Raw genomic sequence first — 27,849 nt, 5'->3', positions numbered from 1 at the left:
GAGCGAGAGAGACAGAGAATGCAAGGTGGTTAGAACAAGCAAGCGATGGAGACCACTTATCTTCGCTCTGATGAAATTGGTAGGCAGTGAAAGTGCTCTGTCCTTTAGTGATGGCCTACTTTGAAAGTGAAATACCAACTATTGGAAAAATAGAATGCCAATACAGTAGTTACTATGCATGCATATCTGGTGAGCTCCAGGTGGCAGGGCCCACCCCACCTGAGTGGAATGTGAAATAGACGTCCATGTGCTTCATTCCCGAGAGCCTGGGGGGATAGAATTCTCTCTCTGTATTGGCCTGTACTGATGTGAATATTGATGTGTATTTTGATGTGTATTTATGTGTACGCAGGGATCATCTGTTAATGTCGATAATGCAGTTTTTACATATAAACCGAGTAAACACTTAGCTTAGGTTTTCAAAGGTTTTCAAAGATCAAATTGCAATATATATACAAAAATAGTGGGTTTGGCTATTGCAGCCACACCCATTGCTGACAGGTGTGTCAAATCGAGCAGTCAGCCAAGCAATCTCCATAGACACACATTGTCTGTAGAATGGCCTTACTGGAGAGCTCAATGACTTTCAACGTTGCACAGTCATAGGATGCCACCTTTCCAACAAGTCAGTTCGTCAAATTTCTGCCCTGCTCGAGCTTCCCCGGTCAACTGTAAGTGATGTTATTGTGAAGAGGAGTAACAACGGCTCAGCCGCAAAGTGGTAGGCAACACAAGCTCACCGAACTGGACCGCCGAGTGCTGAAGTGTGTAGCGAGTATAAAGAATTAAAGATCTGTCCACGGTTGCAACACTCACTACCGAGTTTCAAGCTGCCTCTGGAAGCAACATCAGCACCCGAAAATGGGTTTCCATGGCCGAGCAGCCACACACAAGCCTAAGATCACCAAGCGCAATGCCAAACTTTGGCTGGAGTGGTGTAAAGCTTGCCGCCATTGGACTCTGGAGCAGTGGAAACCCGTTGTCTGGAGTGATGAATCACACTTCACAAATATGGGTTTGGCGGATGCCAGGAAAATGCTACCTGCCCTAATGCATAGTGCCAACTTGAAAGTTTGGTGGAGGAGGAATAATGGTCTGGGGCTGTTTTTCATGGTTCGGGCTTGGCCCCTCAGTTCCAGTGAAGGGCCCAACTCCATAATAATACCCATGATTTTGAAAGGAGATGTTTGACAAGCAGGTGTCCACATACTTTTGGTCATGTAGTGTAAATTAAATAACAAAATAATGTTGCAGGAATGCTAATCCTATCTGTTTATAACTACAGAAACCATTTCAGAACAATTCATATTATCAAAGTGACCAGTGTTCAATGACTCTCATGTTCGGTCTCCTGAGTGGCACAGCGGTCTAAGGTACTGCATCTTCATGCAAGAGGCATCACGATAGTCCCTGGTTCGAATCCAGGCTGAATCCCAATCAGGCTGTGATTTGGAGACCCATAGGGCGGCACACAATTGGCCCAGCTTCGTCCATGTTTGGCTGGGGTAGGATGTCATTGCATTGTTATTTAAAAAAAAAAAAAAAAATATATATATATATATATATATATATATATATATATATACACATTTCACCTTTATTTGACCAGGTAGGTCAGTTCAGAAAACGTTCTAATTTACAACTGCGACCTGGCCAAGATAAAGCAAAGCAGTGCGACAAAAAAAACAACACAGAGTTACACAAATAAACATAGTCAATAACACAATAGAAATTAAAAATATAATAATATATGTACAGTGTTTGCAAATGTAGAAGATTAGGGAGGTAAGGCAATAAATAGGCCATAGTGGCAGAATATTTAGAATTAACACTGGAGTGATAGATGTGCAGATGATGATGTGCAAGTAGAAATACTGGGATGCAAAAGAGCAAGAGGGTAAGTAATAATATTGGGATGAGGTAGTTGGGTGTGCTATTTACAGATGGGCTGTGTACAGGTACAGTGATCGGTAAGCTGCTCTGACAGCTGATGCTTAAAGTTAGAGAGGGAGATACAGTGGGGCAAAATAAGTATTTAGTCAGCCACCAATTGTGCAAGTTCTCCCACTCAAAAAGATGAGAGAGGCCTGTAATTCTCATCATAGATACACTTCAACTATGACAGACAAAATTAAAAAATAAATCCAGAAAATCACATTGTAGGAATTTTAATGAATTTATTTGCAAATGATGGTGGAAAATAAGTAATAACAAAAGTTTATCTCAATACTTTGTTATATACCCTTTGTTGGCATTGACAGAGGTCAAACATTTTCTGTAAGTCTTCACAAGGTTTTCACACACTGTTGCTGGTATTTTGGCCCATTCCTCCATGCAGATCTCCTCTAGAGCAGTGATGTTTTGGGGCTGTTGCTGGGCAACACAGACTTTCAACTCCCTCCAAAGATGTTCTATGGGGTTGAGATCTGGAGACTGGCTAGGCCACTCAAGGACCTTGAAATGCTTCTTACGAAGCCAATCCTTCGTTGCCCGGGCGGTGTGTTTGGGATCATTGTCATGCTGAAAGACCCAGCCACGTTTCATCTTCAATGCCCTTGCTGATGGAAGGAGGTTTTCACTCAAAATCTCACGATACATGGCCCCATTCATTCTTTCCTTTACACGGATCAGTCGTCCTGGTCCCTTTGCAGAAAAACAGCCGCAAAGCATGATGTTTCCACCACCATGCTTCACAGTAGGTATGGTGTTCTCTGGATGCAACTGAGCACTCTTTGTCCTCCAAATACGACGAGTTGAGTTTTTACCAAAAAGTTATATTTTGGTTTCATCTGACCATATGACATTCTCCCAATCTTCTTCAGGATCATCCAAATGCTCTCTAGCAAACTTCAGACGGGCCTGGACATGTACTGGCTTAAGCAGGGGGACACGTCTGGCACTGCAGGATTTGAGTCCCTGGCGGCGTAGTGTGTTACTGATGGTAGGCTTTGTTACTTTGGTCCCAGCTCTCTGCAGGTCATTCACTAGGCTCCCCCGTGTGGTTCTGGGATTTTTGCTCACTGTTCTTGTGATCATTTTGACCTCACAGGGTGAGATCTTGCGTGGAGCCCCAGATCGAGGGAGATTATCAGTGGTCTTGTATGTCTTCCATTTCCTAATAATTGCTCCCACAGTTGATTTCGTCAAATCAAACTGCTTACCTATTGCAGATTCAGTCTTCCCAGCCTGGTGCAGGTCTACAATTTTGTTTCTGGTGTCCTTTGAACGCTCTTTGGTCTTGGCCATAGTGGAGTTTGGAGTGTGACCACTTTGAGGTTGTGGACAGGTGTCTTTTATACTGATAACAAGTTCAAACAGGTGCCATTAATACAGGTAATGATTGGAGGAGAGAGGAGCCCCTTAAAGAAGAAGTTACAGGTCTGTGAGAGCCAGAAATCTTGCTTGTTTGTAGGTGACCAAATACTTATTTTCCACCATCATTTGCAAATAAATTCATTAAAAATCCTACAATGTGATTTTCTGGATTTTTTTTCTCCTAATTTTGTCTGTCATAGTTGAAGTGTACCTATGATGAATTACAGGCCTCTCTCATCTTTTTAAGTTGGAGAACTTGCACAATTGGTGGCTGACTAAATACTTTTTTGCCCCACTGTATAAGACTCCAGCTTCAGAGATTTCTGCAAATCGTTCCAGTCGTTGGCAGCAGATAACTGGAAGGAAAGGCAGACAAATTACATTTTAACTTTGGGGATGACCAGTGCGATATACCTGCTGGAGTGTGTGCTACGGGTGGGTGTTGCTATGGTGACCAGTGAGCTGAGATAAGGTGGAGCTTTACCTAGCAAATACTTATAGATGACCTGGAGCCAGTGGGTTTGGCGACGGAAATGTATTGAGGGCCAGCCAACGAGAGCATACAGGTCGTATTGGTGGGTAGTATATGGGGCTTTGGTGACAAAACGGATGGCACTGTGATAGACTACATCCAGTTTGAGTAGAGTGTTCGAGGCAATTTTGTAAATGACATCACCGAAGTCAATGATCGGTAAGCTAGTCAGTTTTACGAGGTATGTTTGGCAGCATGAATGAAGGAGGCTTTGTTGCAATTCTAGATTTTATTTTGGATTGGAGATGCTTTATGTGAGTCTGGAAGGAGAGTTTACAGTCTAATCAGACACCTAGGTATTTGTAGGTGTCCACATATTCTTGGTCAGAACCATCCAGAGTAGTGATGCTAGTCGGGCGGGAGGGTGCGGGAAGCATTCCGTTGAAGAGCATGCACTTAGTTTTACTAGCATTTAAAAGCAGTTGGAGGCCACAGAAGGAGTATTGTAGCTCGTTTGGAGGTTTGTTAGCACAGTGCCCAAAGAAGGGCCAGATGTATACAGAATGGTGTCATCTGCGTAGAGGTGGATCAGAGAATCACCAGCAGCAAGAGCGACATTGTTATATACAGAGAAAAGAGTCGGCCCGTGAATTGAACCCTGTGGCACCCCCATAGAGACTGCCAGAGGTCCGGACAACAGGCCCTCCGATTTGACACACTGAACTCTATCTGAGAAGTAGTTGGTGAACCAGGCAAGGCAGTCATTTGAGAAGCCAAGGCTATTGTGTCTGCCTATAAACATTTGGTGATTGACAGTGTCGATGGCATTGGCCAGGTTGATGAAGACAGCTGCACAGTACTGTCTTTTGTTGATGGCGGTAAAAGTAACTATTTCATGTTTCTAAATTATTTCTTCATTCAGACGAAGGGTACTGCTGTGGGATCCCCCATGGCTCCTATCTATGCTAATTTGTGTGTGGGTTACATGGAGAAATAGTCTATTTTCAATCCTCTCAAAAATGTTTTCTTGCCTAACATCATTATTTGGAAACAGTATATTGATGATATTTTTGTTCTATGTATGGGTGATGCAAAACAGCTCCAGGCATTACATGCTTTTCTTAACTCCTGTTCTGATCATTTGATGTTTACTATGCAATCTGATACACGTCAAATCAGTTTTCTTGATCTTCTGATCTTGTGTGAAGATAATGTTCTATACACTGATCTTTACAGGAAGCCTACTGATCATGACAGTTTGTTGAGGGCTGATAGTTGTCACCCACTTCCCTTGAAAAGTAGTTTGCCCTACAGCCAATCCTGTCGAATCAAAAGAATTTGCAAAATAAAAAAAGACAGATTTCGACAGAAATATGGCTGAGACGCAAAGAAAGTTCAAGGAGAGGGGCTACACAAATGATCAGATTAATATTGCCATTGAGAAAATTAAAAACAAAACGAGACATGACCTTTTTCAAGGTCAGTCTCGCAAAAAGACGCATTATTGTGTTCTAACTACCCACTATTCAAAGCGTTCTGAACAAATTAAGGGAATTGTTCACAAACATTGGCACATTCTAAAATCCGATGATAGTCTCGGTAATGTGTTTTCGGACCTTCCCTTGGTTGTATTCTCGCGGGGCAGAAATCTCGGAGACCAATTGGTACACTCTGATTTACCACCCCAAGATATTCCTGAACAACGTCTATTTGCACCCCTACTGGATGGAAATTACAAATGTAATGGCTGTGCTCAATGCAATGGCACTTATCAATGTAGATCCTTCAAACACCCACAAACAGGGAAATCGATCCCAATCAAAGGTGTTATTACGTGCTCCACTAAGGCAGTTATTTATCTTATAACTTGTCCATGTGGTAAAACAAAGAGCAAATTAAAAGTACGTATCTCAGAGCATCGTAGCACCATTAGGTGTAAAAACTTTACTTATCCAGTTGCGGCCCACTTCTTGGAGGCAGGCCACTTTATTTCGTCTCTGCGTTATATTGGCATCGAATATGTCACCCTCCCTAGGAGAGGGGGTGACCTTGATAATTTATTGTTAAAACGAGAGGCTGCCTGGATCTTTAACTAGCCAGCAGGGTAGAGTAATGGGGGGGTAGGTACTGGGTGGATAGTGACTAAAGTTTTCAGTCTCTCGGTCCCAGCTTTGATGCACCTGTACTGTCTCCCTGTTCACCTTGCTAGATGGTCACATGGTGAACAGGCCGTGGCTCGGGAGGCTGAGGTCCTTGATGATCATTTTTGACATTCTTGTGACACCGGGTGTTTTAGATATCCTGGAGGGCAGGCAGTGTGCCCCCGGTGATGAGCCGTTTCCCAAAACACCCAGAATATCTCTGCTGAACATACAGTGTATATGTTTATCTGTCTGACTGACGAAAATGTCATAGTTGATTATAAATTACCTAAACAGTTTGCAATGTTATGAACAAACAAATCAAGTATTCCAAAAAATTAAATAATCAAAACAGAGAATATGTAATAATTAGGCTACATATTGACTTTCACATGTGCAATCGATAGATTTACCTAGAAATTAGCCATAGGTTACACCTGAGTCGCTTCAACATTCTTATATATTTTTGCTTATGGGCTACTATTATCTGAAAGCTCACACATGTTCACATGCTACTTGATGTTTAATTATTGAATTGTAAAATATATGTAAATATATGTACTTGAAGCTCAAATCCTGCCTGCCATTATGCTACAATCAATGATTTGTACAGCAAGGATGAAAAACATTATTATAACATCCTATGTTTAGGTCAAGTTGATATTTTATAAATAGCGAACGAGCGACTTTGGCTTTATTTACATAATCAAACATTGCATACAAAATAGCATGACAATCCATAACACATGGCAAACCTATAATACAAACAATTACATTCGTAATAGGCTACAGAATATGTATCTCTTGATGGGAAAACTGTATACAAAAAAAGACCATGACTTTGAATACATTTAAGAGTTACAGTGAGATTTTTAGCCTGTCTATATATTCTGGAATCATGTTCAGCACAGGACAGTTCATGTAACTACACAGTTTAGTTTCACTTTGTAATGAGTGCACTTCGTGGTGTTCTGGGAAAGGGGTGTGACACCTTCAGTCGTTCTTTTTAAGATGCATAGTTAAAACACTTTAAGCCTAAGTTCCATCTCAATCGGCATACATGTCCCTGGACAGACTCTCTTGGCAGTTTCATTACTTTTTTTTGCTATGTTTCTGATATTCCCATTTCTACTGATGTGGTTTGGCTGTTGGAGAATACTTGAAAGGTTCTAGACTTTTTAGAGTGGGGGAGAATTTGTGTAGTGGAATTGAAATGTTTTTTGCTGAACTGAATCCCTAAAAATCCATGTTCATCTATGTTTCTCTTATGTGTTTGGTTGAAGTCGTAATCCTTGAAAACGCTGCCAAGCAGTTTGCATGTTGCTTATGCTTGAAAACACTTTGTATCTTGCATGTCTGAGTACTTGCCAAAATCATCGCCTGTTAATTGATTGTCGATTGAGCAGCGCAATGGACAGTTCCACCATATTCCAACACTAGGGCCATACCATTGTTTCTTTTGTTGATCTAAGCAGTTGAATATTTTTTTATTCTACAGTTAAATATACAATCTGACTTTCCTCTGAAGGAAAGCAACTAATATCACCCACAAAAACACACAAACCCTCTAAAGGATGTCAAATCTTTTTTGAAAATAAAAATAAGAAGATATAAGAATTTAAACTATATTCCATTTCCAGTTCCGTTTCAACATGAACTCCCTTTCAAATCCACATAAGTGGATAAGCTGGGTGAGTCAGTGTAATGATTTGCTTGGGTTGGGGGGGGGTGGAGATTAAAGACCCCTACTGTTTTTTGGTGGGGGGCTGTTGTTTTGATGTTGGCTGACTGTCTCTCTTGCTTTCACTCTCCCTCTTTCTGTCTTTTTCCGTAGCAACTTACATTTTTTTCGACAAACATCACAACAGGCTCGTTCCCGCTGTTCCCCACACATCTCACAAGCAACCCCGCCTCGACAGGCCGAGCTGCAGCCCGAGATAAGAGTTCCTGGGCTGGGTAGGAGGGTTGAGGCGTGTGGCAGGCATGGTGCTTTCTATTACCCCGACTCAACTCCCAGCCAACTTGTCCTCCGACGTCATCAATTATGGACGACCAAAAGCAGTCCATCTCCCTTTCAAGATGAACCCCGGCTTTTTCCCTGCCTGGCACTCTGAAGACTTAGATTCAATCGCTGTGTCTGTCGCCTGCACCGTGGGATTTCTGAACTTTCCCCAGCACCAGTCCTGTCACACCTAAACAGATCAATCTAAATCAGGTAAAGACTTAGTCTGAGGAAACAGGCACAACACACATTTTCTTTTTCACATGATGATGAAACTGAGAGTTGACTGCTGTGATCGTGAGTGCAAAGGTCTTAACTAAATCTCGGTTCACCTTTTTCTCACCTTTTTCTTATCTTATTATTTCTGAAGTTTTTGAAAATTATACATTGCCTTCGAAAAGTATTCACAACCCTTGACTTTTTCAAAATGTTCTTGCTACAGCCCGAATTTCAAATGGATTAAATTCTGATTTTTTTGTCACTGACACACAATAACCCATAATGTCAAATTGGAATTATGTTTTTTTTATATATATTTTGTAAAATATTTTTGGATTATTTGTAATTTATTTATTTTGAAATGTCTTGAGTCACTAAGTATTCAGCCCCTCAGTCAAGCAGTGAATTTCAAACACAGATTCAACCACAAAGAACAGGGAGGTTTTCCAATGTCTTACAAAGAAGGTCAGACATTGAATATATATTGGAGCGTGGCACAGTTGTTACTTACACTTTAGATGGTGTATGAATACACCCAGCAACTACAAAGACACAGGCATCCTTCCTAACTCAGTTGCCGCAGAGGAAGGACACTTTAAAACAGTCACATAATTTAATGGCTGTGATAGCAGAGCGCTGAGGATGAATCAACAACATTGTAGTTACTTTACAATACTAGCCTAATTGATAGAGTGACAATAAAGAAGTCTGTACAGAATAAAACTATACCAAAACATGCGTCCTGTTTGCAGCAAGGTACTAAAGTAATACAAATGTGGCAAGGCAATTAATTTTTTGTCCTGAATACAAAGTATTATGTTTGGGGGAAATCCAACACTTACTGAGTACCAAGCATATTTTCAAGTATAGTGGTGAATGCATCATGTTATGGGTAGACTTGAATGGGCACTTTTCAGGATAAAAATAAACGTAATTGAGCTAGGCACTGTAACGCTGTGCACTGAGAGTCGGGAAGCAAGTTCAGGGAGTGAGTGTTTTAATAGTATAAACGGATCATTAACCAAAACAAGAAACACTAACAGCACACAGACTTGAAACTGAAACAGAAACAATGACGCCTGGGGAAGGAACCAAATGGAGTGACATATAGGGCAGGTGATCAAGGAGGTGATGCAGTCCAGTTGAGTGTCAATATGCACAAATGCGTCTATCGCTGGTGACCGGTGTGTGCCATGAACGAGCAGCCTGGTGACCTAGAGGCCGGAGAGGGAGCACACGTGACAAGCACAGGCAAAATCGTAGACAAAATCCTGCTTTCCACCAGACACGGGGAGATTAATTCACCTTTCAGCAGGACAATAACCTAAACCACAAGGCCACATCTACACTGGAGTTACTTACCAAGAAGACAATGAATGTTCCTGTGTGGCCGAGTTATAGTTTTGACTTAAATCTACTTGAAAATATATGGTACGACCAGAAAGTGGTTGTCTAGCAATGATCAACAACCAATTTGACAGAGCTTGAATGATTTTGAAAAGAACAATGGGCAAATATTGCACAATCCAGGTTTGGAAAGCTGTTGGAGACTTACCGTGCTCTCCCCAGTCCACCTGGTCATGCTGCTTCTCCAATTTCAACTGTTCTGCCTGCGGCTATGGAACCCTGACCTATTCACTGTACGTGCTAGCCTGTCCCGTACATGCTGTTTTGGACTCTCTCTCTACCGCACCTGCTGTCTCTAACTCTGAATGATCGGCTATGAAAAGCCAACTGACATTTACTCCTGAAGTGCTGACCTGTTGCACCCTCTACAACCACTGTGATTATTATTATCTGACCCTGCTGGTCATCTATGAACGTTGAACATCTTGGCCATGTTCTGTTATAATCTCCACCCGGCACAGCCAGAAGAGGACTGGCCACCCCTCAAAGCCTGGTTCCTCTCTAGGTTTCTTACTAGGTTCTGGCCTTTCTAGGGAGTTTTTCCTAGCCACCGTGCTTCTGCATTCTGCATTGCTTGCTGTTTTAGGGTTTTAGGCTGGGTTTTTATACAGCACTTTGTGACATTGGCTGATGTAAAAAGGGCTTTATAAATACATATTATTATTATTTTTATTATTATTATTATTATTATATATTACCCAGAAAGACTCACAGCTGTATTCACTGCCAAAAGTGTTTTTACAAAATATCGACTCAGTGGTGTGAAAGGTTATGCAAATGAGTTATTTATGTATTTTGTTTTGCAATTAATTTGCTAAAATGTATTAAAAAGTTTTCACTTTGTCATTATGGGGTACTGTGTGTAGATGGGTGAGAAAAAATATATTTAATCCATTTTGAATTCAGGCTGTAACAAACAACATTTGGAATAAGTTAAGGGGTATAAACACTTTCTGAAGGTACTGTAGGAACAAGTTGATATATGCATCAGGTTGGGAAGTGTTATAATACACATTTGTAGCTTGTCACTGCCGTGAGGTTAGGTATGTGTAACTTATGCTTTTTCACATTGAAAAACTTGAAAGAGACAAGATCAGAGCTTTTCTCACCCTCTATCTTTCTCGGAATGCGTACAAGGAACTATATAAGCAAATGGAAGTGCATCAGGTGAAAACCCTTAGCTTCGTTGCCGTGAGCTTTAGTAAACAGCACTGATAAGTGTGCTACTGGGATGCATATTTTGGCATAGTTGCCTCACACCAAAGCATCTACACATGAAAACAGAGATACAAGAGTGACACTGAGATGGCAACTCAAAAGTAATGGCATCAGTAACCATTTAAGCAGTTAAATGCTACAGTTCTGTACATCCATGTTGAAGCATCTAAAGCTTTTTCTGATTTGTAATGGTAGTGTTCTAGCTGCAGTGTTTCCACAAACGTTGGGCATTAATAGCAGATCATATACACCACATTTATTTAAGTCTTTAGTCTGGGATGTTTTGCTGATATTTTTACCTATTGTGACATATCTCTCTGTACGTGCAACCGTGTATGTCTGTTTGTCTCTCATATAACAAATGGATAGACGGTGTGATACATAGAGGAGTGGGTTAGAATGTATTAGTCTTCAAAAGTATGAATGGGACATTCTTTTTTAAGTTATTACATTTCACCGTATTTAGAAATTCTCTCAAGCTAGGGATTTGCCATGATGAATTCCTTTTCACTGGTTTGGTGCCATCTATTTATCTTAAACATGCATGCACTTACATTATGCTATATATCACAAGCAAATGTGCCTGACATTTGACACTTGGCAGCAGCTAAGCATATGGTTTTCAGATAAACCCATGTTTACCTCTTGTTTATGGCCATTTGAGATGAGCAGATGGGATGTAAAGGAGAGGAATGGACATGGATGGTGCTCCATTTATCTGTTGTTTATCATTGCATTCATGCAAAGGGCATTTGTGTGTGTGTGTGTGTGTGTGTGTGTGTGTGTGTGTGTGTGTGTGTGTGTGTGTGTGTGTGTGTGTGTGTGTGTGTGTGTGTGTGTGTGTGTGTCCGTGCATTGGTACGTGCATGTCTGTGCAGAGGTTGATTCAATCCAGCAGAGAGACCCATACCAGGGGGTCAGAAATTCCAAAGACTCCTGACGAGATCAAGGCCAGCCAGTAGCACTGCAAGGGTTATGTGTGTGTGTGTGTCTGCATTGCATGTGTTTGTGTGCGTTCCTGTGTGTGTGTGTGTGTTTCTGGTTGAGCCTGGTATGGAGCTGCTGAGCCTGGTAAATAAAACAGAGATAACACACATTCCAGTGATCACGGTGTGCCTTTAGATGTGTGTTTGCTCTCATGCAGACTCCCTTCATCCAGCAGCACCTTGTAAAAGGCCTGGAGCAGCCAACACCCTGTTTTGATCAGCCCCACTGTAAGTTCTGTAGAGAGTGAGTTTCTCTGCCCTTCACTACTCCTCATTAGGACATTCAAACACAAGAACCAAGTGGAGATTCAAACACGTGGTCAACCCCTTGTTCATGGTTAAGTCCTAAATATTGTCCTAATATTCCCTATATAGTGCACTCTGTTTAACCAAGGCACATAGGGCACTATAAAGGCAATAGGGTGCCATTTTAGATGCGTCCCATTATCATTTTGGGTGGATGCAAATGCTTAGTATTCCGGTGCCATCGCACAGAGAACAGGAGGCTAAGGGTGAGGAACACGCCAAAGGAGATAACCATATATCTGTTTCACGTTAAATTGCAGCTGCCTTTGTTCAGGTGGTTCACTTCTCCCAAATCCACCTGTAATTAAGCGGGGCTTTGAACACAATGCTCTCTGTAGAGAGATCAGAGAGAGAGATACCACTCACGCTGCCACTCTCGCCACACAGGCCCCCTTTCAATTGGCCCATTGATCATCCACGTGCCTCGAAAGGATCCAACGCTTTGCCGTTGTCCTTTATTATCATATTCCCGAGCCACCCCAAGTATTTGTTTTCCTCTCTTACTGGAATGCTGGTGGGAGGGCTAAAACAGTGACTCTGTTTGGGTTGGTTCATTTCCTGAGTGGAGTTTCTGTCAATATGTTGTGTTTCCTGGTCCAGCATTGACCCGAGGCCTGCTCGTAAAGGTCTGGTTGTAACCTGATGATGTTTATGGATTAGTTTTTTTCTGGGAAGCCACTCTTTCTCCAAAGCCACTGGGACAGCCACTACAAAAGACTCTGTACCTGGAGTCAGAGTAAGTCAACCCTTTCCCCTAAAGAGAAAGAGGGAGTGAACGAGAGAGTTGGAGAGGTGAAATAAACATGTCCTTTAATATCGTAATTGAGATAGCCAGCGGTAACCCAATGATTTCGGATGATGATGGGCGTGTGGAGCAGTAACACAGAAACGGGTATTAGCCCATGTTGGCTCTGTGATTTTTTTTTTTTTTTTTTTTTTTTTTTGCTGGAGTTCTCCATTGGCCCAGAGGCTGCACTTTACAAGGCAAAACAGAGCACTAAGTGGCAGTCTCTGAACCTTCATCGCCCCTTTTACTGCCATGGGTTAACACAGAAATCCAAGAGTAATCTAGACTGAGGTATTAGCAGCAGGTCTTGCAAAGACCTCATAACCCAGCCCGCTGAGAGTGGGGTTGGAACATCGATACCCCTAATTCCAATGCAGTGGAGGTCAAACCTTTATTTTACAATCCCACCAGCACAGCATTCAAGGCTTCAGCATGAGCGGGAATCAAAAGTCCCACCCGGCACGACAGTAGCAGCGGTTGCTGCACCCTAATGGCTGCTCGGAAGTGCAAGTCTGTCATTTTAACTCATTAAGCTCCTTAAGCTTCACTAAAAGGCTTGTCAGTGAACCAAACAAGGGAGACCATAATCAATGTTGCACTTCTAACCTCATCTAACGACAGACTCCGACGTCGGTGGAAGCCAAATCAGAAATATATGGCATTTAGAGATCCTTATTTATTCTCTATGATTGGTTTGGTCAGGGTGTGACTCGGGTGGGATAATTTATGTTTTCTATTTCTTCGTTGTTTTTGCCTAGTGTGGTTCCCAATCTATCGTTGTCTCTGATTGGGGATCATATATAAATTGTGATTTTCCGTTTGAGTTATTTTCTGTTTAGCTGTTTTGTTGCCATACAGAACTGTGCGCGTTCATCTTTTCTACTTTTTTATTTTGTTGCGGTGTTCAGTTTATTAAATATCATGAACGCCCACCACGCTGCACCTTGGTCTCCTTCTTCAACCCACGAGAGTCGTTACACAAAGCCGTAATGAAGGATGTTTTAACACCCGGAGCACATGAATTTCATAACTATTAGACTGTCATTCTGACCATTGATATTTCAGTATAATAAATATCCCATAAATAATACATTGCAAAATGAATGCATTAATTTAGTTGAAATGAGTGATAACAAACCTCAGGACATCAGTGTATTAATTGATCCAGAAGCCCATAGACTGTAAATACAAAAATAAGATGATAGTGTATTTTCTGACTGTAAGACAACATCTGGCTCATCCAATCTACACCTACACTATATTGGAATTCATTTCACGCATATAATAAGAATAATAATGGCCTAAAGACAATATTACATTGAGAATCGTCTGATGGGTAACACTATTATTATTGATCAAATTGAGAAATAAAGAGACTTGATTCTTACTGTAAAATATGTGTGTGTTGACTTTGGTAGGGTAGGGGAATATGAGCGTGTGATGTCTGCTAAATGATTTCATTGGAATGGCGCATCCATATAGCCTCGGCTACTAAGCACAGATAAATACAACTCAAAACATGCTATTATGTTATTGTCACGCGTGCTCCCTCTCCGGCCTCTAGGTCACCAGGCTGCTCGTTACGGCGCACACCTGTCACCATTGTTACGCGCACCTGCGCGTCGTCAGACTCTTCACTTCCCTGATTACCTTCCCTATAAATGCCACTCACTTTGGCTCCTTCCCCAGGTGTCATTGTTTCATGTTTGTGTGTTGTTAGTGTTTCTTGTTTTGGATTATGTTTATTTTATTAAAGCACTCACTCCCTGAACTTGCTGCCCTAATCTCAGTGCATATCATTGCATAATGACACTTCACCAAAGGGAAGCATCAGGGAGTGTTTTTTGTTTCGGTGGGAATAACGTTGGGTCCGGGAGCCGCTACAGACTCTCATGCCTCTGACAGATCGGCAGGCTCCCCTGCCTCCGCCAGTTTGTCAGGCTCTCATGCCAGCCAGATCGCCAGGCTCCCCTGCCTCAGCCGGTCTGTCAGGTTCCCGCGCATTAACAGGGGTGACCTGTCTGCTCCTGATCCCCGGGATCATCCCTTTGTTTGGAGTCCTGCGGCTAGAGCCGAACGCGCCGGGGAGCGGGTACCATCACGTATGCTCTCTTCGGCGCTCTAGGTCGCCATGCTCCCACATCTCTGCCGGACTGACAGGTTTCCCGCGCCTCGCCTATTGTCAGGTGGGCTCCCTCTCCGGCCTCTAGGTCACCAGGCTGCGCGTTATGGCGCACACTTGCGCACCTGTGTGTCGTCAGACTCACCTCGACTCCATCACTCCCTTTGGTTCCTTCCCCAGGTGTTATTGTTTCTGTTTCATGTCTGTATGCTGTTAGTGTTTCTTATTTTGGATTATGTTTATTTTATTAACACTCTCCCTGAACTTGCTTCCCGACACTCAGCGTATATCGTTAGTTATTTTGAAATAAATTGTCTGAGTATCATGTTTTTTTTTATTTTATGACCTTCAGAAACAAAATATGAATGGATGTCTTTGTGTATATAAAATGGGTTTATTAGATTGGTGGCTTTGGTAGGCTATTATTTTCATGCCCTGACCTTAGAGAGCCTTTTTTATTTCTCTGTTTGGTTAGGGTTAGGATTCACAAATCGGAGGCAGCTGTCTATCATTGTCTCTGATTGGGAATCAGATATTAGTTGTCAGTTTCCTGTTGGGTTTTGTGGGATCTTGTCTTTTGTTTGTTGCTTTCTGCACGACTACCTTTACGTTCGGTTTGTGTTCATTGTTTTTTCCCGGTGTTATGTTTTCAAATAAAGAGAGAATGTACGCTTACCACGCTGTACCTTGGTCCGGTCATTTCTCATCCGACGACGAGCTCCGACGACAATTCTACCAGTAAATGCATACATCATGGCGCTTTGAAGATGAAATGTTCAGTTTTTGTTTATGATATTTATCACAAAGTACTGATAGTGTAAAATATTGATATTTACAAAAAGAGGGACATGTGGATTCAAGGTTATTGAAATCAAGTTATTCAAATAAAAAAAATGTAAAACTGTCAGATTGATCGTTTTGGCGGTTCTAGTGTTAAACGACGCATGAGCTCTCTTACTTTTTCAAATGTTTTCTATTCTTTTCTCAAGGTGTCATCCACCATCCTCTCCCTTTTTTCATTTCTGGGACTCCTCTTTAGTGATTTCCACAAAATCATGTCTCTGTTTTTTCAGGTGTTATTTTGGCCCTGGCTGGCTGTCAGCAGGCCTGGTTATGGGAGCCTCACAGGAAGTGGTTAATGCAGAGTAGGAGGGCTGGGGAGTTGTTAGCATGTGGGTTTGTGATGCAAGTCCTCAGGGGGGATGACCTGAGTAACATAAACCATGAGGGCCAAATGAGAAGTCTATCAGCCCTGGCGTTCTCTCTCGCTCTCCCTCTTTTTTTCTCGGTCTGTCCTTCCATGTCTTTCCCTTTACCAGCAGGACCTAGAGCCGATCACATGGCCCACATGGAGAACACACCCCACAGCACCACAACAGGGCACCCTCTCTAACAACAATAAGCCTCCCTGCTGCATGCATTCCTACTGCGACTTCTGGCCCTAGTACACTCTCCCCATGTGTTCTTACGAGCTCTGATTTATTTTTGTCCTCATCTTACATTCCCCTCTCTTGGGTTGGTCCACTGATTGAGCATAACTGCCATGTCTCTTTGATCTGTTATGCATAGCAAAAGAGGAGAGAAACAAGCGCGAGAGCCCAAGAGTTTGCTTATAGTAAGTCAAGGCAGGTATACATTGACAGACGCATCGGATTCAAATGCAGTTCACGACTGAACACCTCTCTCTTCTCCCCCCAGATGCTGAATAGTACATCTTTAATCAGGGCATGTCTGCTTTGACACCTACATGTCACCAGAGCATGTAGGACGAGAGGCTGTCTGAAGAATAGTCATCAGGATTTGACACAGACAAAGCCTTTAAAGCCTCAATCTTGCACTGCAGCCCGGCTGGTTAACAATATACTCAGCACTCAACGGTTGTCAACATTTTTTTATCGTCAGCCAGGGAGATCCGAATGTGTTTGTGCCGTGTGGCAAGACTTGCATTTTAGCTGGAGCTGCTATTTTTATAGGATTGGGGACTTACAATTATACTGTCTTATCTGCCTCAGACGGTGTTGATTCTCCGGGATAAACCAATTGCTGCTAACAACCGTGGAGCCTCTCCGCCAGAAAGGAAGTCATTTTCTTCCTCCTTATCCTTCAGCAAACCTTGACATTTCCCCGTGCAGACATGTGAAGTATTTCTTAAGTCCTTTCACACCTTCGTAGACAAATTGGATCAACTTATCGGTTAACCTTCAAGTGAAGGGGATAATACTTAACCACGTTTCTAAAACATAAACCTTGTAAATCCGAGCTGCACCCCACCGGGTTTTTTGCCTTTGGTTGACAATACTTTTTGTTTGAATAGAGAAAAAGTCTGAAGAGCCAAAGCGGTATTTCCTAAGCCAAAACACCAGTGGCTAAATATGAACTAAAAGGTAATGACGGCAGGTAGACACTCAAGTCTACTCCTCTCAATATCACAGAGGTAGAACAAGTGGGCAGGGAGGTAGTCACACAACTGGTGTGTCAGCACATCGTACGGCCACAGGAAGTGATGTTTTAAGAGCCTATTAAGGCTCTCGGTGCAGAAAGGACACACAATACACCGGCTGCAGAGGCCGGTATCCCAGAAGTAATTATTTATTTAGTAGTTAGGCTGGGTTATGTGAGCACAGGGTGGTTTGGCTTCAGGATCACTGGAGGAGAAGGCATGATCAGATGGTGATGAGAGGAGGAGGAAAAATATATAGGAAACTCCAAACGCGCAGACTACAAATGGACCACTCACACTTGGTTCACTCGCCATTTTTCATCATGTCTTCATCCCCCAAAATGTTAGAGCGAGAGAGAGAAAAACACTCCATGATAGAAAGGGGAAGATTAGGTTCTGTCAGCTGACAAATGTACAGAACGCAGACCAGTATCATCAGTCAAACAGAGAATCAGTCATGCTCATAGTGGTATCAACACAAATATTGTTGACCATTTTTAGGATTATTCTTTTATACTTCAACTTAGCAGTAGCAAAAGTATGGTCTTTGTTAGAGCAAGAAAGAGACAATGAGAGTTTGAGACAATGAGCTTGCAATAAGAGCTGTATCACTGCATATTTGTGTTTGTTTGTGTGTGTGTGTGTGTGTGTGTGTGTGTGTGTGTGTGTGTGTGTGGTCATTGCATCCTGAAGGCATAGTTGGAAAAACAGAGATGGTTAAGGTGAGCCTGGTCCTGCTTCTGCTAGCTGTTACATATCCCTTCTCTCTCCCTGCTCTCTATACTTCAGCACTCAGGCTGGGTCTGGGCCTGTGGAGCTGGGAGAGGTAATAGAGACTACTGGGACCTCAGTTATCCTGCCAGCTATTTGAAGTGGCCCAGCTTTCTGCTTTCCATCCTTTAGCTGTGACATGAGCCGACTGTAGGCTGCAGCGTTTCGCCTGCTGGATGCTTAAACCCAGCTAGGCAAGGCCTGGGCTTAATGGACGCTGGGGGCAGCCGTTTGTAGCATCAGCAACTGCCTCTCCAGGCGCTCAAGTGCATTGGGTCACGACGGGCTACCCCAGAACAGCCGGAGAACAGGTTCCTGGAGCTCAACTCCTGTCATGCCCAATCCGCAGCTGCCCTCAAGAGCTCTCTCCACGGCCAACTAACAAGGCCAGGTCAGAGCCTTCTCACACTCTCAGAGTCTTCCCACACTCTCTTGCTCCCCCAGACAGAGAAGGAAGAGAACAACAAAGTTATCAAAGTCTCAACACACTTAAATGAAATAACAGAGTTATTAGAGGTCGAAGCTGGGGTCAATGAGAATCTTGTTTATACTGAGAGACAACTTTTTTTCTTTTCATATACTAATTTAATTTAGTTTCCCCAAGATTAGACCTGTTTCATTCTTGTGTCAAAAGCCATCTAATTATTTTCGGTGTAATATCTTTTAATTGACTGAAACAGCACTGTGGGTAATGCAATATTCCATCTTTCCTTTGTGGAAGACTGTTTTCATTTCCCATTAATCGGATTCCCCACTCTATGAGATAAGCGTTTAGCAGTAGGAGTCAGCAGATCCCCTCCAGGTGGAATGTGTGATTAGTAATGCTCCGGCAACTCGTATATGAAACCTCTGGAAGAGTGCGATCCATGAAAGCAATCACGGATGGATGATTCTGAGACATCACAGTGTTAAATCTCGAACAATAGTTGCTGGATTCTTCAACATGCACATCACATGTTCATATTATTTCATGATAACATGGGAGGTTACAGGACTGAATTTCCATTTCTGATGTATGGTAAAGGAACCTCATTTATGAATACTGAACGTCTACCTCTATGTTAGTGGTTAGCGATCCCGCCCATTCCCTCTCATCTCTCCCGGTCAAACATGCAGGTCGGAGTAATGACATAACAACGTTTAGAGGACATAAACCAGAGATCTGTATGAATTAGTTTCTCTCTCACACACACGAGATGGAGTAGGAGGTTATCCCACTCAGTTATCCCACAGGGCTCCGCTCCAGGCCCAGCTGCGTCTCCAGGCTGGGCCTCTCCCCTCCTCTCCTCTTCCCCTCATACTGAAGCCATTACTGGGCCATGGGTCAGTGTGTCACACTGGGAGATTCCTCTTTCCTTTCAACGCCGCCTCCTCCCTCTTATCTCCCTCGTCTGTGAGACCTGGACCGACGAGAACCAGCTGCTGAGGGGAAAACACAGGTGACCTTCAGAGAGAGTGACGGTTGAATTGAACACTCACGTTCGTTCATGTGGACAGTCAGGCATGTGCAGACGTAGGATTGCGCGTGCAGAGGCACGCTTACCAACAGGCAGGCACGTGCACGCACACACACACACCATGATTTCCATTACCATCAATATCATTAGTAGCCACTTCCCTCACTCCTTGTTGTCATTAAGCATGATGATGATTGCATGGATGAGAGTACAACCTCTCCCCCAGCTGCAGCTCCTCCTCACCTTGGGTTTGGGGAGTGGTGAGACAGTCGGTCCGAAATGTTCCCACTATGAAGGTCAAGCCTGGGCAACAAGGAAGCTGTTATACAAATGGCTTAACTAACTCAGCTCTCAGAGCGAGGATTGATTATACCTATTCAGTCCACCAGACAGGTATTTATTACCAACATCTCTTAACAGGCTTCTCTCAGGAGGCGCTGATGATATGCCCAAATTGCTTCTCTGATAATGGATTGTCCGATGGACGGCTGCTGCAGACACAAATTTCCAGACCACATAATCAGAAATCGTGCTCGACCGATCAGCCACAGAAAAAAAGATCTGACAAAATTGGAATGTACATTAAGCTTTTATCTTGCTCCCGGAGTCTTTGTTATGTTGCGCTCAGATTCAATTTGTGCCCCAAAAATTATATTGACTGGTCTTTTTCGAATCAATGAGGGTTTGCCAGCATGCTTTTGAGATCCTAGATTGAGGGAGGAGTGGAGAGAGAAGGTTTATATCCCAATGGTAAATTGTCTTCGGGTTTGATAGATAGACCTGTTTAGCCCTAGTCAATGGGAGAAATTGGACACAGCTGGAATACGCTGGTCAAACCTCAAGTTGTGCTCCCTATTTTGGGAGGTCTCGCGCTCATTACTCAAGGTGTGATTGTCCAAGCTCTTGTTTCGCTATACCCTATACCTCTATACCCCGCCAACGGCATTTTGCAAACTCTTTGTCCACTCACCCTTCTCTCTTTTTTTCCCTTAATATATTTTTACTCATCCACAAAACACTGCTGTCCATTGACCATGGTCTTCAGTGTAAGATTTCACATCTGTTTTCGGGGGTGAAATTGTGAGCGCTTCAAAGGCAACAGCCCCTGGAACACGACTCACTAATATGCTTGATATGCACTCTGGGTACTTAACAGGACATTTGAAAGAACTCTTCTCAATGACTCGCAGGCAATTTGACCACATGATCTCTTGTTAAGAGACAGCATAAAAATAGGTCCTACATGGCCATGTAAAAGCTTACCACCACCACTTGTTAGCTGTTACTGTATTACATTATAAACATCTAACAGAGAATGTACATTTAAAAGCAGATGTCAACTCATTGACACGGACAATTGCACTGTCTACTATTACACTTACACTGCCAAAACACATCCCTTTCTATTCCCCATATCAGCCTTGTTGGCCGGGCCAGATGCACAATAAAACAATAGTCCTATATCCAAAGCATTCCTTTAGAGAAACCAGCTGCATCCCAAACAACTAATATCCTTTCAAATAAATCTGTATGTTTTTCTATTACGTTGAAATGTTTAAGTATTACACATCGAGATGTGTGAGCTGCAGCTAAAGCAGGCATCGGCCGAGCGCTATGGCTTTCCTCTTCTCAGAATCCATCTCCTTTAGAGGGGCATGCAGCTCTAGTAGCTCAATCCCCAGCGTGAGTCAGATAGATGGAGGACAGAGCACATGTTTGCAGGCATATTGCACATTCGCGGGGGAATAAATTGCCTCCTGGACAGCCAGACTCCACATTGTCGGGTCCACTCTATGTCAGCCTGCCCTTACATACACCTGTCATCAACGCTTTCTTCAGTTTCTACTTTCCAAAGGCCTCCCATCGCTCGGGCATTGTCATCTGGTGGGTTGTCGTCTGGTGGTGGCTGCGCTCCCTCGGACAAGTCTCAGTCTCCAGAAGTGAACATGTGGTAGTGTTTAGCTTTCTAATGCCCCGGGCCCTTCTGGCCGTTCTTTAGGGAGATTATATCTCATGGAACGCTACCAGCAGAAATACTGTGGGCCAGTAAACACAGCGAACGCCCAAGTGTGGAAGAACTCTGGTTATTAGGAGCTCCCCAGGGCTAACCCCGGTCCAAAACTCACAGACAAGGCTCACATAGACGCCAAGCCATCTTAAACTGGCCAAATCATTTTCTATTGCTTGTGTCGTTTATGTATTTTTTTTTCAATCCTTCCTCCTGTGGTAGGCTCAACTGGCCTTAACAAGCTGCTATACTCCCCTTCCACTGATAATGAAATGTAACTATTATACTGGGCCGTGGCTAACATGCATGTGGTTATCTTGGCATATTATCTTAAGTGTTATCATTTAACGGTGATTTGGAAATAGTTTTCTCTTTTCGATATCAGTCTCGTATGCATTTCCCTCCCTTGCAAGATATGGAGTTCCAGGAAAGCATTGGGAAACTCTCGTTCTTCATGTTACACTGACACATTATTGGTCAAGATCAACCAGAAACCTCCCTTTTCCTGAGTGGTCCATCTGGCCTTGCTCAATGCACATGTTTTGCTGTGAATATTAACAAATATTTGCTGTGTGTTATGCTGTTATAAGTGCTCAGCATGTCTTACTGAACTTTGATTTCTGTGTCTGATCGGAGAAGTCCGTGAAAAAAAAAGTAACGAGCCATCTGCATTAGTTTTATTGTTTTTCCGGATACAAGGCCCAGCTTGCTATCTAGCTTGGTTAAGCACATAACCGGAGGAAAGCAACATGGTCCCCGCCCTGCTCATTCCCGTTCAAATGAACCTACCACCTGATCTTGTCAATAGCTCTAGCATAGATGCTAAGTGCTACTTTTGTTCGCCAAGGAAAACAATTAATGAAAGCCCAGTGCCTCTCGCTGTTATTCATTTGTGATTAAGATTGCATTATCATCATGTGCCGGGCCTGACAGCCCCTGTCATATGAATGATACATCTTGATGAGAAATGGGCTCCATGCTTTCATTGTGCCCGACAGCTTCAGCAAACCTGCTGGCTGCCAATTTCACCCCCTTGTTCCACCCACCACAAAGCTCTTTCAGAAATGGATGCATGGAAGATTGCATTAACAAATAAGAGGCTCTAGAGAGGGATGGCGCTTATTGTTGGAGTCTTACATCTTAGACACTGGGCAGTCAGTAAAACATGTTTGGTGCTGGCAAGTGGATTTATACACTGTCAAGCCATACCCTTGAGGGCATGTTGAACTTTTTACGTGTTTACTTGGCAGATGTAAAACTTGGACTGTTCCATTCCCACACTCTATTTGCATGCAAACTTTATGTTGGGCAGGAAACAATACTGATGACTAGTGAAAGGAGTATTTTTCTGGTCAATTTTCCCATTTAGAATTGGTATCTTTAAAACATGATCTAGAGAAAGTTTTCTGTTCTTGTAGTAAGCAGCCTTTAGTTATCCTGCCCACACTTCCTGGACACCGGCAGGCAATTTGTGACATCCCCCTCCATGCCCCATCTGTCCCCACATGGAGTAATATGGAAACCTGCGGCGTGCGGCATTATTGAATCAGTCAACATGTAGCCTAGCAGGAAGCAGCCAGGTAGAAGCGACCATCCCTTCCTCTAACCTAGACCGCTGCTGCTTCTACCCTGAGCCCAGCAAGACATGAGAAGCACGATGGGACAGTATAAGTTTGGAATGTGTCTGTTTTTGATTATTAGAGGTGCTGCTTTGCTTTCCGTTTAATATGAGCTGGTGCCGCAAGCCCCGCAGGCATGGGGGAGGGGCTGAGGACAGCTGAGGCACAGCCGAATGTGTCGAGAGCGTCCCGCCGAGAGTGCGAGGTACCCAGGTGGGAGATCCAGCTGGCAGAAAGGGGAAAGGGAGGAATGGGATTTGAAGGGGGATCCAGGGCCCCAATATGGCCCATCGTTGTCCCAGTTACTGCCTGCAAAAAAAAAAAAACATATATATATATATAGGCATCCCCGTGGGGAGATCAGTGATTCCTGATGTTTTATTTTTTCTGGGCCTCTAGTTTCTTTGTCTGAGACTCAGTCTCTGTGAGAAGCACAGCAAGGTTTCTGATTCCCTGCCACCAAGCTGAGTAAAAACACACTTGGCCCATGAATGAGGCTTGGCCAACCGGCCCACTGCTCTTGACCTGGGGCATTATGGGTCCGCGATGTCATCACCAGGGGACTTGTCATGATGCTTTTCACCTAATGTATTTTGAATAACGTGCACCAAGTGGCTGTATCCAGATGCTGCTTGAAAAAAAGTGAGTGCAGAAAATAAGTGGTTGGGCCTATGCTCTCCCAGGCCCACCCATGGCTGTGCCCCTGCCCAGTCATGTCAAATCCACAGATTAGGGCCTATTGAATTCATTTCAATTGACTGATTTCCTTATATGAATTGTAACTCAGTAAAATAATTGAAAATGTTGCATGTTGCGTTTTATATTTATGTTCTGTATAAATTCACTGTGAAATGCTGTGACACAGTATCTTTTCACAGCCCTGCGAAATCAAGGGCCTCTTAAAGTCATATCCTCGGATTACAGTTTCACAGTGTTTTTTTTAGTGGAGGCTTTCCTGTAACACAGTTGTTTTCCAGGAAGAAATGCAATGCCTCCAGATGGAGTGTATATTCTACACTGTGTTCTACAACCCTTTACCTATTATTCTTTCCTTAAACAGCCATGCAATCATTTTTTTGGCCCATATTTTCCATGGAGAACATTATAGGTCGGTCATTATTGAATACCTCTGTAGGTCTTCAAAAGTTCATACATTGTTTCACTCCTACGCTTTGTGTCTATCCACAAGACACTTGAGAATGTGTCTTCCTATCTATCTATATAAAGGTTGTTAGTAGGGAGGAGCATTATGTCAGAATGGAATATAACTGAGGTCTGTCTCTAGACCAGTTTTGAGAGGTTAGATCATAGTATCACCCTCCCTATTCCACCTCCCTATTCCAGCAGCACAGTATATAGTATAAACAATATCTTCCCTGAAGTGTTATGTTGACAGGCTGACTGGGAAAGAGGCTGAGGCTGGTTGTGCCTGGCGCCTCTAGCAACATCTTCTCCTCTCTACCGGCTGTTTTTGCCTCTTTGATTGTTTCTTCAAATATGCATATACTTTCTGGGGAGCTGGTTGTTTGTTCTGGGTATTTCCTGGGAGAGTCCCACCTTGGGCTTAAATAAATAGAGGAGTTGTGATGATTAGTGGCTAGGCGTGCTTCTGCTCCCACAAGGCGTCTTGAGGGGATGGAAGGGTGGGGGGGGGGGGGGGGGCTGAAATGGCGGAGTCTTCTTCTCTCCTTCTCCTGATGTTACCATTGTCTCCACCTGTTACCACTACCCCCCCCCCCCCCCCCTCTTCTTCCCCCTGTCTCCCTCCTTCCTGTTTAAAGAGAAGTTTCTCATTCCTGAGTGGAGGCTCTGTGATTGTAGTTAATTTGTATGTGTGTGCTTGCTGGGGTAAGTTTGAATTAAAATTACTAAATTCAGGAAGTAATTTGAAATAAAAATTCTAAATATAAAAAGGTTTGAAATAAATAGCTTGTCCTTTTCAGTCTATTGAGACATTGGATTGGAATTTCCGTTGATTTCCTGAATTGGCTGACTTTAATTTGAATTGACCCCAAACCTGGTGTGTGCATGCTTGTACACATTTGTCTGTGTCTTTCCGTGTGTCTGTCTGTCTGTGTTTTTGCGACTTTGCGTACATGCTGAAGTCAACTTAAGACGGATGATTCGCTGACACATGGCGTCAGACACATGGCGTCACCTATACCGTGTGGAATCTCCCTGACTCACACAGTCGTTCAGATTGGGGCCGGTCTTCTGAGTACGACACGTATGATATTAATTCTGTGGGTTGCCTGTGTGCTGCCTGCCTGCCTGTGTGCTAAGTCGAGCAGCAGTGTGTGGCGCTCTCCAGGATTACACTGGGAACACAATTATCTCCATGGCTTTGGGAGGCTGACAGAGCGAGCCTTGGGGAAGGGGATGTTTGTCAACTATCTACACACATGTACACTCACACACACATATGCAGACACATACACAATCATGCAACCACACACACACACACACACACACACACACACACACACACACACACACACACACACACACACACACACACACACACACACACACACACACACACACACACACACACACACACACACACACACACACATACACAAGCTGCTACTGCAAGCTTACTTCAGCAGACCAGGGTTTACATTAGTATTATGCATGAATGTGCGAGAAACTGACATCCTTTGCAGTGTCTCTTTTAGAGGTCGACCGATCAGGATTTTTCAACTCTGATACTGATTATTGGAGGACCAAAAAATGCAGATACCAATTAATCAACCAATATATATAATATATATTTGCAATAATAACAATTACAACAATACTGAATGAACACTTTTATTTTAACTTAATATGATACAAAATTAATAATCTATTTAGTCTCAAATAAATAGTGAAACGTTCAATTTGGTTTAAATAAGGAAAAAACAGTGTTGGAGAAGAAAGTAAAAGTGCAATATGTGCCATGTAAAAAAAACTAACGTTTAAGTTCCTTGCTCAGAACATGAGAACATATGAAAGCTGGTGGTTCCTTTTAAAATGAGTCTTCAATATTCCCATTTAAGAAGTTTAAGGTTGTAGTTATTATAGGAATTATAGAACTATTTCTCTCTATACCATTTGTATTTCATATACCTTTGACTATTGTATGTTCTTATGGGCACTATATTATTGCCAGCCTAATCTCGGGAGTTGATAGGCTTGAAGTCATAAACAGCGCTGTAGCATTGCGAAGAGCTGCTGGCAAACACAGGAAAGTGCTGTTTGAATGAATGCTTACAAGCATGCTGCTACCTACCACCATTTAGCCAGACTGCTCTATCAAATATCAAATCATAGACTTAATTATAATATAACAATGACACATAAATATGAACCTTAGGTCATTAGTATGGTCAAATCCAGAAACTGTAATTTTTAAAACAAAACATTTATTATTTCAGTGAAATATGGAACCGTTCCGTATTTTATCAAACAGATGGCATCCATAAGTCTAAATATTGCTGTTATATTGCACAACCTTCAATGTTATGTCATAATTATGTACAATTCTGGCAAATTAATTGCGGTCTTTGTTATGAATAAATGGTCTTCACACAGTTCGCAACGAGCCAGACGGCCCAAACGGCTGCATATACCCTGACACAGAACGCAAGAGAAGTGACACAATTTAGTAGTAGTAGTAGTAGTACTAGTAGTAGTTGTAGTAATATCATCAACCATGTGTAGTTAACTAGTGATTATGTTAAGATTGATTGTTTTTTACAAGATAAGTTTAATGCTAGCTAGCAACTTACCTTGGCTCCTTGCTGCACTCGCGTAACAGGTGGTCAGCCTGCCACGCAGTCTCCTCGTGGAGTGCAATGTAATCAGCCATAATTGGCATCCAAAAATGCCGATTACCAATTGTTTTGAAAACTTGAAATCGTCCCTTATTAATCGGCCATGCCGACGTCTAGTCTCTTCACTTGGTTTCGATTGGTCGGATGGGTGTGTTCCTGTGTTGGGTTAAAGGTCCTTTCATCACTTATTTACTCCGTTAAACACCCCTTTGTCTATTGATGTTTCTCCATATGTGAACAGGTCTCATATGTATTGTCACCTTGGGTGCTCTTAATATACAGTTAGCGTATGTTTTGTAAAGAAACTCTGAATAACGGTCATTATGAAAAAAAAAAATGTGAGTTAAAGATATAAACTAAAGAAAACATTTCCTCATTGCTTATGGGTCCCAGACATGCTTGCACTTTCCATACACCAGTTATGTTCATCACAATTGAATATGCATCCCTTCTATTCCTTCTACAGTGAAAAAGGAGGTGGATGAGACAGATGCCAGGATGACCCAATTCAAGAAAAAGGCGAAGGAGCTGCGAATCTTGGACGGCAAGACGGCACAGAATTTGTGTAAGTTGCCCCTTTATACAAGTCTTGTCCATCTGAGAACCCGTTCTCCCTATGTGCCAGGAACGGTATAATCGAATTGTGAAAATTGGTCATCAAAACATAATTTGACGCTATTAGCTACTAGAATTTTGGCTCAATTGGGCAAGGTGCGTTTTACAAATACATGTTACATTCAGAGTACCTGTGTCATATAACT

General features: G+C 42.7%; 1 protein-coding gene across 26 annotated transcripts in view; it reads left to right on the top strand.

Annotated features, from left to right (window-relative positions):
• The window catches only part of LOC110505192 (protein diaphanous homolog 2), a 650,263-nt gene that overhangs the window by 310,479 nt on the left and 311,935 nt on the right, over positions 1-27,849 (top strand). For all 26 annotated transcript variants that reach the window (XM_090219966.1, XM_090219963.1, XM_021584240.3 and 23 more), the window contains one exon: positions 27,555-27,653. In XM_090219966.1, coding sequence (XP_090076092.1) covers positions 27,555-27,653 — 99 coding nt within the window. The remainder of the gene's footprint in view (positions 1-27,554; positions 27,654-27,849) is intronic.

This window comes from Oncorhynchus mykiss, chromosome 25 (assembly GCF_057628025.1).
Source record: "Oncorhynchus mykiss isolate SJ-2025 chromosome 25, ASM5762802v1, whole genome shotgun sequence".
Taxonomy (NCBI): domain Eukaryota; kingdom Metazoa; phylum Chordata; class Actinopteri; order Salmoniformes; family Salmonidae; genus Oncorhynchus; species Oncorhynchus mykiss.
This window is presented reverse-complemented; position numbering and strand designations above follow the sequence as displayed.